General features: G+C 40.6%; 1 protein-coding gene across 1 annotated transcript; it reads left to right on the top strand.

Moving 5' to 3' along the window:
- The first annotated feature begins 348 nt into the window (after window positions 1–348).
- Window positions 349–17,191, top strand: MYOZ3 (myozenin 3). Its single transcript, XM_049772726.1, has 6 exons — window positions 349–418; window positions 10,710–10,867; window positions 11,765–11,818; window positions 11,914–12,037; window positions 12,671–12,833; window positions 17,014–17,191. The coding sequence occupies exons 1-6, from the start codon at window positions 349–351 to the stop codon at window positions 17,189–17,191; spliced, it is 747 nt and encodes a 248-aa protein (XP_049628683.1).
- The last annotated feature ends 380 nt before the right edge of the window (window positions 17,192–17,571 follow it).

Here is a 17,571-nt window from a genome sequence, read left to right as displayed (position 1 = left end):
GATGAGTTTTTGAATCAAAAGACCCATTTTGACATCAGGTAAGGGTGCCCAGAGAAGAGCATTTCTTCTAGTCAAGGAGGCACATAACAACACACAAAGAACACCACCACACAGCAAAGTTCACAATGGGAAAGTAATACAGAATCCTATCACAATAACTGAATGAAGATGATAGTTCTGAAGACACAACTGATATGAGCCATGTATATAGCTTTTCTGATAAAGACTTTAGAAAGGAAATGTTGAGAATGTTCAAAAAACTCAAAGAAACTAGGGAACAGATAGCAAATAAGACCCAAGAAGATATGAGAGTAGAAATGAGAAAACTTAAAAGAGAAATGACAGAACATGGTGGGTGAAATGAAAAGCTCATTGGAAAGTCTCACCAGCAGAGTAACAGCTATTAAGGACAAAATCAGTAAGCTGGAAGATGGGCTGCATAACATACAACAAAAGAAGTCAGAAAAGACCCTTAAAACAAATAAACAGAAGATCGAAAAAATTCTCAAAATAAGAAAAGAGATGGAAAGAGACCTTTGCAATAAATTCAACAAAATCAACATCAGAATCAATTTGGTCCCAGAGGATCAGAAGAAAACCTCTGTGAATAAGGAACAGTCAAAGACATCATTCTTGAGAAATTCCCAGAGATGAAGACTGCTTGCACCCACCTAAAGAGTATCAGCTAAAAGAGATCCAAATAAAAGCACCCAAGACATCCTAGTCACAATGATGACAATCAAACAGAGATAGTATACTGAAAGAAGCAAGAAAAAATGGAAAATTACATACAAAGAAGGATCCTTATATACAAGAGATCTATCATAAGTAATCATCCAGGCCTGAAAGTAGTGGTGGGATAGAATGAAAAAAATCTCAACGAAATGAACATCTCAATGAAAGAACACTTTACCCAGCCAAACTGTCATTCAGGTTTGAAGGAAGGATAATATAGTTTATTTTTTCTTTCTTTTTTTTTCCTTTTCTCATTTTTTAATTTATTTTTTATTGTGAACAAACTGAAAGGATAATATAGTTTCATGGATAAACAACAACTCAGGAACTTTACAAACTAAAAATCAATCTAAAAAGAACTGAAAGTTCTACTTTAAGCCAAGACTAACTCCACAGACACACCAAACTTCTACAAAAAGATTGCACAAAATCTCATGACAATATCTCTCTCAATGTCAATGGACTAAACAACCAACTAACAAAGAATGGCAAAATAAATCAGAAAATTGAATCCAGCATTTTGCTGCCTACAAAAAACACATTTTAATAACAAGAGCAAACACAGGCTCAAAGTAAAAGGTTGGAAGACAAACCTTCAAGCAAACCTTATAAAAGGCTGGGGTTGGAGTGATAGCACAGCAGATAAGGCATTGACCTAAGTTCTATTCCTGGCATCCCATATGGTCCTGTGAGGCTTCTAGGATCAATTTCTGAGTACAGAGCCAACAGTAACACCTGAGCCTCTCTGTGTGGCCCAAAAACCAATGAAAATAAAAAAGGCTGATGTGGCCAAACTAATATGAGATGGCATAAAAATGTTATAAGAGGGACTGGAGAGATAGCATGGAGGTTTGCCTTGCATCCCATATGGTCCCCTGAGCCTGCCAGGAGCGATTTCTGAGCATAGAGCCAGGAGAACCCCTGAGTGCTGCCAGTGTGACCCAGAAACAACAACAAAAAAATGTTATAAGAGAGAGGGGGATTCATTTCTTTTTTTTTAATTATAATGTTTTTATTTAAGCACCTTGATTACAGACATGATTATAGTTGGGTATGTTATATAAGGAGCAACCCCTTCACCAATACAACATTCCCACCACCGATGTTCCCCATCTCCCTCCTCCCTCCCAGCCTTTATTTAAGACAAGTTTCTACTTCTCTCACTTATTGACATTGTTATTATAGTTGTCAGTGTAGTTATTTCTCTAACTGCACTCACCACTCTTTGTGGTGGGCTTCATATCGTGAGCTGGTCCTTCTGGCCCTCATCTCTATTTTCTCTGGCATTATTACAATAATGTCTTTTATTTTTCTTAAAACCCATAGATGAGTGAGACTATTCTGTGTCTATCTGTCTCTCTCTGACTTATTTCACTCAGCATAATAGATTCCATGTACAGGAAAATTTCATGACTTCATCTCTCCTGACGGCTGCATAGTATTCCATTGTGTATATGTACCACAGTTTCTTTAGCCATTCATCTGTTGAAGGGAATTGTGGTTGATTCCAAAGTCTGGCTATTGTAAAAAGCTCTGCAATAAATATAGGTGTGAGGAAGGCATTTTTGTATTGTGGTTTTGTTGTTGTTGTTGTTTTCCTGGGGTATATCTCTAGGAGTGGTATAGTTGGATCATACAAGAACCCAATTTCTGGGCCCGGAGAGATAGCACAGCGGTGTTTGCCTTGCAAGCAGCCGATCCAGGACCAAAGGTGGTTGGTTCGAATCCCGGTGTCCCATATGGTCCCCCGTGCCTGCCAGGAGCTATTTCTGAGCAGACAGCCAGGAGTAACCCCTGAGCACTGCCGGGTGTGGCCCAAAAACCAAAAAAAAAAAAAAAAAAAGAACCCAATTTCTAGTTTTTTTGGAGGAATCTCCATATTGTTTTCCTTAAAGGCTGGACTAGACAACATTCCCACCAGCAGTTAATGAGAGTTCTTTTCTCTCCACATCCATGCCAGCACTGATTGTTCTTATTCTTTGTGATATGTGCCAGTCTCTGTGGCATGAGATGGTATCACATTGTTGTTTTGATTTGCAGGGAGATTCATTTCTTAATAATCAGGAATATGTATATTAGGAAGAAATCAAACTCTTAAAAATATATTCACCCAATAAGTGGCAAGCAAAAAATTTAAAACAATTGCTAATAGATTTGAAGAAAATATCAACAGTAACACAATAGTAGCGGGAGATTTCAACACTGCTCAGTCACCTCTTGATAGATCAAACAGGCTAAAACTAAACATGAACTATTGGCTTTGAAGAAAAAAATGTAAGAGTGGCTTAGAAAATATATATCAGGGCCGGAGAGATAGCATGGAGGTAAGGCATTTGCCTTGCATGCAGAAGGACGGTGGTTTGAATCCCGACATTCCATGTGGTCCCCTGAGCCTGCTGGGGGCAATTTCTGAGAATAGAGCCAGGAGTAGCCCCTGCGTGCAGCTGGATGTGACCCAAAACCCCCCCAAAATAAAATAAAAATAAAAAAGAAGATATATATCACACTTTTCATCCTCCCCAAACGCTGAATATACAGTCTTCTTCAATGCAAAAGAGACATTCTCCAAGATAGATTACTTGCTGGGCCACAAAAGATACCTCCATAAAATTAAAAGGATAGAAATTGTATCACTATTTTCTCAGACCATTATGTCCTGAAAATAGAAGGGAATTACAAACAGAATAACTTTAATTAATTAAATGAATAATGAATTAAACAATTCACTATTCAACAATCAGTGGGTCAGAGAGATAATCAAAGAAGGAATCAAAAGATTCCTGGAAACAAATGAGAATGAGGACACAAATAATCAGAATTTGTGGTATATGGAAAAAGCAGTGTTAAGAGGAAAATTTAGAGCTTTTCAAGCATTTATCAAGAAGGAAGAAAAAGCCTGCATAAATAACTTAATGACACAGCTTAAGAAATTAAAAAGGGAGCAACAAAATGAACTCAAAGCAGGCAGCATGAAGGGCATAATAAAACTTAGAGCAGAAATTAATGAACTGGACACCCCAAAGACAAACCAAAAGATCAATGAAAACAAAAGTTGGCTCTTTGAAAAAATAAACAAGATAAATAAACCACTAGCAAGACTGACCAAGAAAGAGAGAAAATTACCGCTCTGGCACCAACTTGAGCCAGGGTAGGTTCATATGACCCCTGATGACAAGGAAACAGCAACAATTTTGATGTATGAGCAGGTTGCCCTACCTCATCACCTAACAGTCAGATGAAATCAGAAGATCCTCTGTCCTAGGATCTGTGCAAAAACCAAGATCACTAATTACAGAAGACTGACTTTGACAATCATGAGTGAGCAGAATGTTTCCTGGCACCATAAAAAAAGACCTTGGGCTTTGAAAACTAACATGTCTGGAGCCTGTAGTTAGTCTCATCACAGTATGCTTCAAGGGTAGAGACCCCTTGTATCTCTTAGGCGAAGGGAATTTCCTTTTCTAATTTCCCTGATATTTACTGTGCCTATGCAAAACAAAAACTAAAACAACAACAATAAAAAAAACTTTCCACATCTGCCCTGTTTTTAATTGTTTTTATTTTTATGTGTTTTTAATTTATTATTTTATTTTTTCTTTCTTTCTTCTTGTAATTTTATTTATATTTATAGCTTCTAGGAGCCAGAGAGATAGCACAGCGGTAGGGCATTTGCCTTGGGCACAGTCAATCCAGGATGGACCGTGGTTTAAATCCCGGCATCCCACATGGCCCCAACCCCGACCCCATGCCTACAAGGAGTGATTTCTGATCTCAGAGCCAGGAGTAGCCCCTGAACGCCACCGGGAGAGACCCTAAAACAAAGAAACACAAACAAACAAAATACGGTATTTATAGTTTCTAGACGAAGGCTCCTGCCCACTTTTTATTTTTTTTTTATACAGATACATAGAACATGAATCATCTAGTTCTGCCTCATATTTTTATGTCTTCCTACAAACTGAGAGGGGAAAAAAAGTGGGTGGGATCGAGGGGCCAAGTGGTCTCAGGAGCATTGAGTGGAAATAAAAAATGGTCAAACCTAAATACCCAAGCCAAAGTCAAAGAAAATAGAATTAAGAGATCCAAACTACAGCAAGCTATACACAAAAGGGATCCATTACACTAACAGTCCAGGGGAATAAGGGTAGAGATATGGGAGGCATGCTGGGAACTATGGCGAAGGGAGGTCAACACTCCTGTGAGAATGGCCCTGATTCACTGTCACTGTGTCCCTTTAATAAAACAGTTAAAGACTTATAATTCACATTGGTTTCAATTAAAATTATGAAAGACAGAAAGAGAGAAACTTAATACATCAAATCAGAAATGAAAGAGTGGGATTTCACTACAGATACTACATCCAAAGGATAATCAGAGATTACTTTGAGAATCTTTATGCCACAACTTGAATCTGGAAGAAATGGATAAATTCTTGGACTCCTATAAACTCCTAAGGTTCAACCGAGATGATGTGGGATACCTGAGCAGATCTATCACTATTGAGGAATTTGATTTTTTTTTTTTTTGGTTTTTGGGTCACAGCCAGCAGTGCTCAGGAGTTACTCCTGGGTCTTTGCTCAGAAATCGCCCCTGGCAGGCTCAGGGGACCATATGGAATGCTGGGATTCAAACCACTGTTCTTCTGCATGCAAGGCAAATGCCCTACCTCCATGCTACCTCCTACCTCCGGCCCCTATTGAGGAATTTGAAATAGTAATAAAAATCAAAGAGTAAATCAAAAGATTCCTGGAAACAAATGAAAATAAAGACACAAATGATCAGAATTAGTGAAATATAGCAAAAGCAGTATTAAGAGAAAATTTATAGCTTTGCAAGCTCTCATCGGGAACGAAGGAGGGACCTACATCTTGTTCAAGAAAAGAGTGAGTCTATGGAGATGATCTGGTTCAAACATAGCGACTACTGGAGTAATTTCTAAATGCAGAGCCAGGAATAACTGGGTGTGACCCCCCAACCTCCCAAAACAAAACAAGACAAAACAAAACAAACACAAACAAAAAATAAATTATAATAACTGAATTTTTTTAATTTTTATTTTTATCATATTGGCTTACATATCTTTCACAGTAGTATTTTAGGTACATATTAACATTGAATCAGGGGAATACCCATCACCAAATTTGCCCTCCCTCCCTCCCCGTTCCCTTCCTGCAACCCATATTCCTCACCATCACCCCCCGGGCTGCTAGAATAGGTGGTCCCTCTTTGTCTAGATTACTATTAGTGATCATATATATGTTTGGTCCTGCTACCCTCCCTTGTTTCCCCCTCTATTTGAGAGGTGGAGCTAGATAATTCAAGTTATGTTGTTTTGTTTGAAGGAAAGAAAAGCAATAGAATGGGGTAATAAAAATGAAAGAAAAAAAAGAAAAGAAAAATCAAATAAGCTAAAAATGGGGGAGTCCTTCTAGAGGCTTTCAACCTCAGTTTGAGAGAGGACATGAAAAAGATAATTGAAACACCACAACAATACAGAAAGAAATATCAAATTAAATATCCAGTGAGCACTACAGCAATAAAGACAAGCACCACACAATAGTCTCGGTCCTGAAATCAAACCATGCCAGAGTGCAAAACGAAAGAGAAAGATAAGATAAAATAAAATAAAATAAAATTGGAGACATCAACTTCAATATCTACACCAAAATAAAGAAGTCAAAAAATTAATCAATAAATAAAATATATGTGGATAATATGATTATTTTGTGCATTTGGGGGGGGTTTGGGCCACACCCTGCGGTGCTCAGGGGTTACTCCTGGCTGTCTGCTCAGAAATAGCTCCTGGCAGGCACGGGGGACCATATGGGACACCGGGATTCGAACCAACCACCTTTGGTCCTGGATCGGCTGCTTGCAAGGCAAACACCGCTGTGCTATCTCTCTGGGCCCGCATTTTTTCTCTTTCACCCTTCATAGGCACAGTAACTATTGGGGATATTATAGAGGGAATTCCCTTAGCCTAGGAGAATATTATAGAGGGAATTCCCTTAGCCTGAAGTAGACTGTCATGGGATTAACTATAACAACTGAATTTTAATTTATATTCCAGATTGGATATTAGACCAAAGAAGGGCATTCATGGAAAATCTAGCATGATTTCAATATGGCTTATGAGACAAATAACAGTACTATAGCAATTTAAATTTTCTGTAGTATTGTTATAATTGTTATTGTTCAATTTATATAATTATAAATTCATTTTGAAATAAAAACCAGGTTATTTTAACTTTAAAAAAGAAAGCAGCATATTTTTTCATACATATATATGTTTACAAAGTTTCTTCAATGTACAGAGATGCTATTTTTTAATTGCAAAAGGTTGTATTTTTTGCCCTGGGTCACTTCTAGTGGTGCTCACGGCTTATTCATGCTTGTGTGCTTAGGGATCACTACTGGTGGGGTTTACCATAAGGGAAACTGAGAATTGAACCTGGGTTATCTGTGTTCAAGTTAAGTGCCTTCTTCACTGTACTCTCTCCAGTCCCTCAAAGGCCATTTGAAAAAAATGTATTTGTTTATTTACTGTTTGTTTGGGCCACATTTGACTGGGTTTATTCCTGACTCTGCACTCTTGGCAGGCCCAGAGGATGAGGCCACATGGGAATGAACCTGATACACAGGCCAAGGCCTTACCTGCCTTACCTGTGGCACCTGAAGGCTTGTTTTTGTTTTGGGGTCACATCTGGTGGTGCTAAGCTTACTCCTGGCTCTTTGCTCAGGAGGGATTGGGGTACTATATGGGATGCCAGGTTGGCCACGTGCAAGGCAAACACCCTATCTGCTGTACTATCATTTTCCTCCCTACCCCAAGGCTATTTTTTTTAATTTTTTATTTTTAATGAGAACAATGATGCAAAGAGGACAAGGTAAAGTTACAGTGAAAGAACAATCACCCGTAAACAGAGTTCTCAGAAGAAATCCCCTTGCTGATGCCTAAATATTGAACTTACAGTCAAAAAAACATTAAGAAAAATAAGGCAGAACCCATGTACAATTACTTTGTCCACAAGTCCCCAGATTGTAGTACATTATAACATTTCTTAGCAGTACACAAAGCAACCTAAAGCCATGAGATTTATGTGACTCCTTAACTTTGAAGGCATAGTATTTTTATATATTCATACACATACATATTAGTTTTAGTTAACATCAAAAGTTTATGAGGTTTTTTTTTAAGGGTTAGTCAAAAGGGCACAGTAAAAATGGTGTTAGAGTGGCAAATATTGTTTGCATAGGCCCACCAAAATATGGGGGTCATAGAAAGGAATAGCCTTGGTCTAAATACAAGGAGACCACTACCCCTGAAGTTTCCTGGCATAAGACCAACTCTAGGCTCCAGGCAAACTAGTTTATTCAATCCAAGTCATTGTCTGTAGTGCCAATACAGTTTTATTTTTCATGCAGTCCTATTGTTGGCATCAGGTTTCTGTATTAAAGATCCTGGAATCTGCACATCCTACATTGAAGTCAGGCTGGTGTGGAGTATCCTCTAGTTTCACCTCACAATTAAGGGCAATACAGCAAGCCCTGTCCAGTAAGCAGGTCATTGTTTTTGTTAAGTCTTCTCAGTGTTAAGGGAAGTCTCTTTTGAGTAGGTTGATGTCAGAGCAGCTGTAGGGTCTTCCCTGGTAGAGGATTGCCTCCAGGTGATGTTATAGACAACCTTGGATGTTTTGTAGATGTCTTCTCTAGATCAGGGGTAAATGGAGAATGCCCATTCTTCTGAGCCAAGGCTATTTTTTAAATTAAAAGAGCAGGGGTCAGGTATGTGGCTCAATGGCATTTGTCATGTATGTGTAGTACCCTAGATTTGATTCATGGCACCACCAAAGTAAAGAAGTAAAAGAATAGTACAGTAAAAAGAAAAGTTAAAAAGCACACATTTGGAACTGTTCTTTCTTCTCTTCTCTGCTCTGGCAGCCTTTTTCTTATCTTGGAGTGGCTACTGCTTCTGGCTGGTAGAGCACATAGGGAAACCTTCTTCTTCTTCTTCTTCTTCTTCTTCTTCTTCTTCTTCTTCTTCTTCTTCTTCTTCTTCTTCTTCTTCTTCTTCTTCCTTCTTCTTCTTCTTTCTTTTTCTTCTTTCTTCTTCTTCTCCTTCTCCTCCTCCTCTTCTTCTTTCTTCTCTTCTTCTTCTTCTTCTTCTTCTTCTTCTTCTTCTTCTTCCTTCTTCTTCTTCTTTCTTTTTCTTCTTTCTTCTTCTTCTCCTTCTCCTCCTCCTCTTCTTCTTTCTTCTCTTCTTCTTCTTCTTCTTCTTCTTCTTCTTCTTCTTCTTCTCTTCTCCTCCTCCTTATCCTTCTCCTCCTCTTCTTCTTCTTCTTCTTTTCTTCCTCTTCCTTCCTTTCTTCTTCCTCCTCTTCTTTTCTTCTTCTTCTTCTTCTCCTTCTCCTCCTCCTCCTCTTCTTCTCCTCTCTCTCTCTCTCTCTCTGGCCCCCAACTCCCTTTTCTGTCTCTTCTTCCCATATTTGTGAGTTTTTGTTATTATTATTTATTTTGTTGTTTGAGGCCTTGATCTAGTGCTGTTTGTAAATTGCTCCTGGCTCTCTGCTGGGTGTGTGTGGAGGGGGGCTCGATAAACTTAGGTCTTCTGCATTCAAATCAGGCCTGTTCAGCCCATTAACCTGTCTTTCCAACCATCCCTTGGCTCACTTTTTAATTAGATTTTTGGGCCACATATGGTGGTCTCAGGTCTTACTCCTAGTTCCTGTGCTCAGGAATCACTCCTGAACTGCTTAGGAAACCATACTAAAGATCAAACCAGGGCCAGTCACATGCAAGGCAAGCACTTTAACCTATTCACTATCTCTCTAGTCCCATGGCTCATGTATAAAATACAAATAGTTAAAAAATAAGATAAAATGATATTAATATCCAAAGATAAAGAGATGAGAGCCAGGAGGAGCAGTCCATGGTAGGAAGCTTGCCACAAATTGCATGGGAGTATAGTTAGGGCAGAGAAGGGACCGCTATGAAAATGATAGTTGGAAATGATCATTCTGGACATGAACTGAGTGCTGAAAGGAGATAAAGTGATAGGCATAATATCCCTTCAGTAACAATGTTGCAAAACACAATGTCTAAAATGAGAGAGAGAGAGAGAGAGAGAGAGAGAGAGAGAGAGAGAGAGAGAAATATCTGCCATAGAGGCAGGCAGAGGCAGGAGGGGTGGAAGGAGAAAACTGACTCAAGAAACTGGTGACAAAAATGTGCGCTGATAAGGATGTTGTACATTGTATGACTGAAACTCAACCACGATCAATTTTCTAACTGCATAAAATGCATGTATAAGGGGCCGAGAGATAGCACGGAGGTAGGATATTTGCCTTGCATGCACAAGGATGGTGGTTCAAATCCCGGCATCCCATATTGTCCTCTGAGCCTGCCAGAAGAGATTTCTTGGCATAGATCCAGGAGTAACTGCTGAATGCTGCCAGGTGTGACCCAAAAACAAAACAAAACAAAATGCATGTATAAAAATGCATCTCATAAGTGGCTCTGATTCATAACTGGGAGAAGCAATGAATAGATTTTTTCAAAATATACCATATAGAAATTAAAAAATATATAGAGAGGGTCCAGAAAGATGGGCAATGTACTTGTCTTGTATGAGGCCAATCCAGGTTCAATTCCCTAGTACTCCATATGGTTCCCCACACAATCAAACACAAACAAATAAAAGATATATAGAACCTGTTTATTTTTTCATTTTCACCTGAACTGCAGAAGAATTTCATGGAAATAAATAAAAATGGTTGCAAGACACATGAAATAGTGTCTTTCATTGAGTATCAACTACATACATACTAAATTCTGAAATGTTATTTCTACTCTTTAGGTGTGTAAATATTCTACAAAATGATGCTCCTTAGTATCACATTATCAAGTGGGTAAAGGGGTTTTTTCACGCATAGATTCTCTGAGGCTTGGGCTAAGTCCTTGCTCATCTCTCTCAGAAGTCCCTTTGTTGAATCTGGGCAAGAAACTGAGTGTACCCCAAGACTTGATGATGGAGGAACTATCACTACACAACAATCGAGGATCTCTCCTCTTCCAGAAGAGACAACGCCGAGTACAGAAATTCACCTTTGAGTATGCAGCCAGCCAGCAGGAGGTGAGTGACTCACTTATCCTGGTAGAGAAACTGAGTCCAGAGAGGGTCAGTTGTTAGTCTGACCAGGTGAAGACTCAAAATATCTGGAAAAACTCTCAACTGCATGTGAGAAAAACAGTGACATCCTTGAAATGAAACTCCTGCCTTACAGTGTGTTCTTAGGTGTAGCTCCTTAGGTATGGCCACAGATACAAAGCATAAAGTGAGTAGGATGAACAAGCAGTGAAGTGATTTCTACAAAAGGTCAGATGAAGAGCCAAGTGATGCTCTGGGCTGTACTTTTAGCAAACAAAATTTAGATTAGATTTGATTTGATCTAAGATAGAAAACAGTTCCTTGCACTTCTCCTATTGGAAGAAGGGAAAGGCCCTGAAACAATGCACTGGTAGAGGCCCTTAGAGAATAGCTTTTCCAACACAACAGATGGCTTCAGGTTTTGTAGTGAACTCAGGGATCACCCTCTCACGCACCATTCCATTTACAGACTATATTGAGGTGATCGAGAAAAACTCATCCTGAAAAGCAATAAATGGGAAAAATACCTTCTTGTTATGCACCTAAGCTAGTGAGTACTTGAATTATATCCTAGTCAAGACCTATGAGCTTGATTGTTATCATCACTTCCATTTTACAGAGAAATGAAGTTGAAGGCTGAGGATGTTAAGTATCTGCTCAATATTATACAACAACTATCAGCTCTCTGTCCAGACATTAGATTTGTGCACTATTATCCTATTAGCTAACTTCCATCCTCCCCCAACTGCCCCACAACCTTACTGGAATTTGGCGAGCTGGGATTAGACTCCTACCTGAGTTTTTAGTAGATCTTTTACTTTTTAGTGATATCTTTGCACTTTGACCCATTGAGTCTCTCTGGGATTGCTGTACCTGTCACAGGTCTTGACTGGAGGTGCTCAGGAGAAAGTGACTGGAAGAGTGGAGCAGAGGACAGTGAGCATGGAGGGAAGCCCACAGAAAGGTGGGCTTGGGGGCGGGCTGGGCAGCTGGGCTGTAGAGTTCCCTACCACTGAGTCCTCTGTGACCAGGTTGCCAATGGCCCAGAAGAGCAGACCTACTTGTCAGACCTGCACAACTTCAAGGGTTCTCCTGGGAACTCACAGCTGATAGGCCCTATGAAGGATGCCTATAGCCCCAGTGCTCTGGCACCAGGTGAGTGAACTCGGTGACCAGGGGGACTTAGATAAGAAGTGGAGCATGGGTACATTCCTTGGGAGGTAGTAAGTCACATACCACTCCATTCATAAGACACATTACAACACACAGCACAAGACTTGTCCCATTATAATACACACAGTACCAATCCATACCACAAACCACACACATAAATACATTACAAATACATACTGTACACCGCTTGCTACATGAACCATACACATAAACATATGACAAAGGCACACAGCACACAAATTAGACACCACATCATGCACACCACACCAGACAGAGGTTCCACAAATCATATAAGCATGTGATAGATACACATATGCACACACATATCACATCACTGGCCAAACACAAGCCCAAGGAGTGCAGTGTCCAGGCTCATGTAGCTGTCCAGAGTCCCTGTGCATAGAGAATACACAGTCCACTGCTCCTTGCCTCCAGGACCAAAATGGGCCCACTGTGCTGGAGTTAAGTCACAGCAGTGCTGCTTCTCTCTCAGCTCTATGTCTCACCAGATACTTCCCTTCCCCAATCAGTCCTATTCAGGGGTGTGTATATGTGAGAACGTGGGACAGTCTGCTCTGCCTGCCTGCCTGGCACATGCCATGCTTCCCTCTGCAGGTTATGCTGAGCCTCTGAAGGGAGTTCCTCCTGAGAAGTTCAACCACACAGCCATCCCCAAGGGTTATCACTGTCCATGGCAGGAGATGGGCAGCTCCAGACACTTCCAGAGCTATGTAGGAGGTCACATCCCCCATCCTGCCAGCTATCGAAATTTCAACAAGTAAGATGGGATCAGGGCTTGAGGAGAGAGTGTTAACAGTAGTTTCTGTATTTCCTGGTCATGCTTGGCCTGCCAGGTCCCTTTGAAGGCTTTACACATCTTTTGGACTCCTTTTTTTTTTTTTGAGGGGGGAGGGTCACATCTGGTGGCATTTAGGGTTACTCCTGGCTCTGCACTCAGAAATTACTCCTGGCAGGTTCAGGGATCCATATGAGCCAACTCAGGTTGGCTGAATGCAAGGCAAATGTCCTACCTGCTGTGCTATCACTCTCTGGCTCCAGCCTTTGGAACCTTACCAGAGCTCAATAGAATACTGGCCTCAGCAGAGTAGGTGCTAAGTACATTAAGTATATATTAGAAAGTGAATAGGTGAACGTACTACCTAAGTTGCTAACAAATTTCATTCCACAGCAGGGAGACAGATACTGCAATTTTTCATTTTTGCACACAGAGCACAATTCATGAATACCAAAGACTGCCCAAAATTAAAAAATCAAGCAGGGGCCGGAGAGATAGCATGGAGGTAAGGCATTTGCCTTTCATGCAGAAGGTCATTGGTTTGAATCCCAGCATCCCATATGGTCCCCCGAGCCTGCCAGGAGCGATTTCTGAGTAACCCCTGAGCACTGCTGACCCCCCCCCCCAAAAAAAAATCAAGCAGTCAAAGGGCTGGAACTCAGTCTGGGTTTGTCTTACTCTTCAGCTTATGTTCTTATTCTCCATTACTCTTAAAATTTATTATTCTGCCTGTTGGGCAACACTTAGGGGGATTCAGGGATTACTCCTGGCTCTACAATAAGGAATTATTCCTGTCAGGTTTCAGGGGACCATGTAGGGGTACAATGCAAGTAACTATCCTAACTGCTGTAGTAATTCTCTGGCCCCACCATCACTTCCTTTCTCTGTGTAGGGGACCCATATCTTTTTTTTTTTTTTTTTTTTTTTTTTTTTTGGTTTTTGGGCCACACCCATTTGACGCTCAGGGGTTACTCCTGGCTATGAGATCAGAAATCGCTCTTGGCTTGGGGGGACCATATGGGACACTGGGGGATCGAACCGTGGTCCGTCCTATGCTAGTGCTTGCAAGGCAGACACCTTACCTCTAGCGCCACCTCTCTGGCCCCGGGACCCATATCTTACTGATCTCAGACAAGCTCAGCCTTTTTCTCACTCTTATTGGTGATTTGGAAGAGGCCTAGGAAATAGCTTTGAGGCTGTTCCAAAGTGAGAATTGGCTTTGAAAGTTTAGCCAGCAGATTTGAGAGCCACAGCAGAATGACTCATACTGTTGAAAGCAAATGGTTTCAACGTAAGCCAAATGCTAACTCCACACCTGATTGTGTGACCTTAGGCAAGAGGCTTAGGCAAGTGCTTAAGCCCACTAAGACTTAATTTTCAACATATAAAATCTATTATCATAGTGCCTACTTCCTAAGATGATGTGAAAAAGCAATTGACAAAATTTATGGCAGGTAATAAACTTGTTGAAAAACAAGTAGTGATGTCTATGATTGATTATGTTATAATTATACTGTTTTTAATTTTTTTCCTTTTTATTTAAACACCATGGTTACAAGGTTGTTCATACTACTGTTTCTTTTTCACAGATAAAGTTGGTATTGAGTTAGTCATACAGCGTATAACAACATTCACCAGTGCACATTTCCCACCCAGTCAACAGTTTCCCTCTCACCCTCCCTTATACCCTCTTCCTTCCCACCCACCCTCTCCCACTTGCCTCTGTGGCAAGCATTTTCTTTTTTCTTTCTTTCTGTCTGTCTCTCTCTCCTTTTTTGACATTGTGGTTTTCACTACTGCTAATTAAGGAGTGACGTGAATGGCCCTTTCATATAAGACCCTTCTCTACTCTAAATGCACTCTCTGCTCTTTGTAGCCATTACTAATGTTGTTTTTATTTGGGGGGTGGTGGTGGAAAGCACACTCGGCTGCGCTCAGAGGTTACTCTTGGCTCTGGACTTAGAAATTGCTCCTGGTAGACTCGAGGAACCATATGGGATGCTGGGGTTTGAATCACCGTCCTTCTGTATGCAAGGCAAATACCCTGCCTCCATGCTATCTGTCTGGCCCCATTTTCTGATTTCTATCTTCATATCCTCTTGATTCTTATTTGTTTTCCATTTAACTTGATCTGTGCTTTCTTTGAGCTCCGTGAACATCCTCCATATTTATTCTGTAAACACCTTATTTGAGAGGATACCTAGCTGATTGGTACTTTTCACGTCATCAGCTGCCATCTTCATTCTCTGTACATGGGGTTGTCCTGCATTGTTTCCCCATTGCCACGCTTGTGGTGTGGTTTTGACGATGTGCTGTGGTGGGGTTCATGGGAGAAGATGTGTGCGGCCCCGGAGTGAAGCAGAGTGGCCCTGCTCCTCTGGTTCCACCTTATTGAGTGAGGACAGCTTACCGGGTGTTGGGCCCTGAAGAGATTATGTTTGCTGTCATCTTCTTGGCTGCCTCACTCAGAAAAGCAGACAGGGAGCAAGGCAGCAGTCCTTTATAATGGCTCTCTTGTGCCCAAACACATGGCAAGCATCAGCCCCCACCTTTATTGGATGGGGGCAGCTTACCGGGTGTTGGACCCTAAAGATGTTTGCTGTCATCTTCTTGGTTACTTCACGCAGAAAAACAGCAATACCCTTCTTAAAATTAAAAAATAAATTTAAGGGGCCAGAGAGATAGCATGGAGTTGGGGCATTTGCCTTGCATGCAGAAGGATGGTGGTTGGAATCCTGGCATCCCATATGGTCCCCTGAGCCTGCCAGGAGTGATTTCTGAGCATAGAGCCAGGAGTAACCCCTGAGTGCTGCTGGGTGTGACCCAAACCCCCCCAAATAAATAAATAAATAAATAAATTTTAAATCACAGACTTAGTAGTAGATAAATAGTTCAATACACCATCCATTTTGTCCCTTAAGCCACCCGCCCCCTATTATCTTATCAAAAAAAGAACTATGCAACTACAAATAAAGGTAGTCTCTTTGTTCACCATCCTCTAATCCCAGTTCCCTTCATACTGATAACACTATTGTCAGGTTGATGTTCATGTCTTAACGCAGTTTTCCATAAACAACAGCACATGTTTAAGGATAATGGCTTGTTTTGTAGGCATATGTGTATGCGGATCCTTTACATTTCTTTTTATCACTTGTTTGCTTATTTTATTCAACATCATGCGTTTTATTTTGAACTCTAATGCATATAAGACTTTTAATTTATTTCCACATACAATATAGTATCCTGTCATGTGAACACATGTTTGCTTCTTGATTTATCTAACAATGAGCATCTGAGTCATTTCTAGTTTGTCCACTAAGGCACTGTTCACACCTGCTTCCTCATCCCTTCATGCTAGGCTTCCTGTGGCAATGTACTTTCAGGTAGAGCTACTAATGCACAGTACACACTTTTTCAGATTAAAATACTCCACTAAAATTATTCTCAAGGTAGGAATTCTCCTCCAATCAACCATGTATTAGTGATGACACATTATTCCTTCTTGACCATCTTAAAGATCAGTAAGGGCATGTCTCTATTATAAGCAGCATTTTCCCAATTCTCAGTAACTGTTCCAATTTTCCTTTCTCATTCCAATTTGTGGAGAGGGAAACACTATTTGTATTGTTCTGTGTGTGTGTGTGTTGTGGTGTGTGTGACAAAAGGGAGACAAAGGCTTTATTGTCTCAAATGGATTCCCATTGGGGAAAATTAAAAATTTTTCCTAGGAAAACCCAATCTAATACTGAAAAACAAGGTTTATTTCTAAGCAGTATTGCCAGACACTATAAGCAAATTTAAAAATTGACAGGTGTTGAAAAGATCTATTAAAGAGGTACACAAAAAAAGACCTTGGTGTAGGAGCTGGAGAATAGTGTGTAAGGCACTATTCTAAACTGCTGGCTAAAACTGGTTAGATCCCCAGCAACCCCCATATAGATCCTCAAGCCACCATGAGGAGTGATTCCTAAGTGCAGAGCCAGTAGTAATTCCTTGAGCATTATAGGGAGTGGTTCCAAACAAAACAAATAAATAAAATTTTTGGTGAAGAGAAGGGGAAACCTGAGGCTCAGAAAATCACTATAACTGGTGACCAGAATGCCATATTCTGCCATTCCTTGCCACACAGCCCACCTCTCTGCTATTCTTTTTTTTTTCCTAGGACCCCCAGTGCCCCTTTGGAGGACCCCTGGTGGGGGATATCATCCCCCAAAGCATGCACTCCCCTTCATCTCTCGGAGCTCACCAGTGGCCTGGAATTCCTTCGTCTCAGACCCAGTTTCCAACAGAGTAGCCACAAGGCTGGGTCCGAAAACCTTCCAGAATCTGAGGAGCTATAGGCCCTCGGAGAATTTTCAATTACCCAGTTCTATGATTTTGAGTAACATCTGAAGCCAAGACCACTGAACAGGCCCTTCACGTTTACAAAAGTCTTTCATACACATAAATTTATTTGCATCTCAAATGGTTCCTGAGCCCAAGAATTAGGAGTGATTTCTTGAGTAAATTTCCTAGAATAACTTCTGAGCTTTGCTGGGTGTGACCCACAAACAAACAAACAACAACAACAAAGAGAAAAGTCTTTCCTTTCAGTGAGATGTGTATAGTCTTTCTGTCAGCATTCACCTTACACCTACTGTTTGCATGATATTGTTTCAAGGGCCAGAAAGAGTATGTGCCTATGCCTACATTATATAAGTCCATATTGTAAAATAGTATA

Source organism: Suncus etruscus, chromosome 4 (genome assembly GCF_024139225.1).
Source record: "Suncus etruscus isolate mSunEtr1 chromosome 4, mSunEtr1.pri.cur, whole genome shotgun sequence".
NCBI lineage: Eukaryota > Metazoa > Chordata > Mammalia > Eulipotyphla > Soricidae > Suncus > Suncus etruscus.
The sequence above is the reverse complement of the archived record's forward strand: the minus strand, read 5'-3'. Positions and strand labels throughout refer to the sequence as shown.

Coding starts and splice junctions, on each gene's coding strand:
- MYOZ3 (XM_049772726.1), top strand. CDS start 349: ATGGTGGGTGAAATGAAAAGCTCATTGGAAAGTCTCACCAGCAGAGTA. Junction 419..10,709: donor AGCTATTAAGGACAAAATCA/GTAAGCTGGAAG, acceptor CATCTCTCTCAG/AAGTCCCTTTGTTGAATCTG. Junction 11,819..11,913: donor GAAGAGTGGAGCAGAGGACA/GTGAGCATGGAG, acceptor CTCTGTGACCAG/GTTGCCAATGGCCCAGAAGA.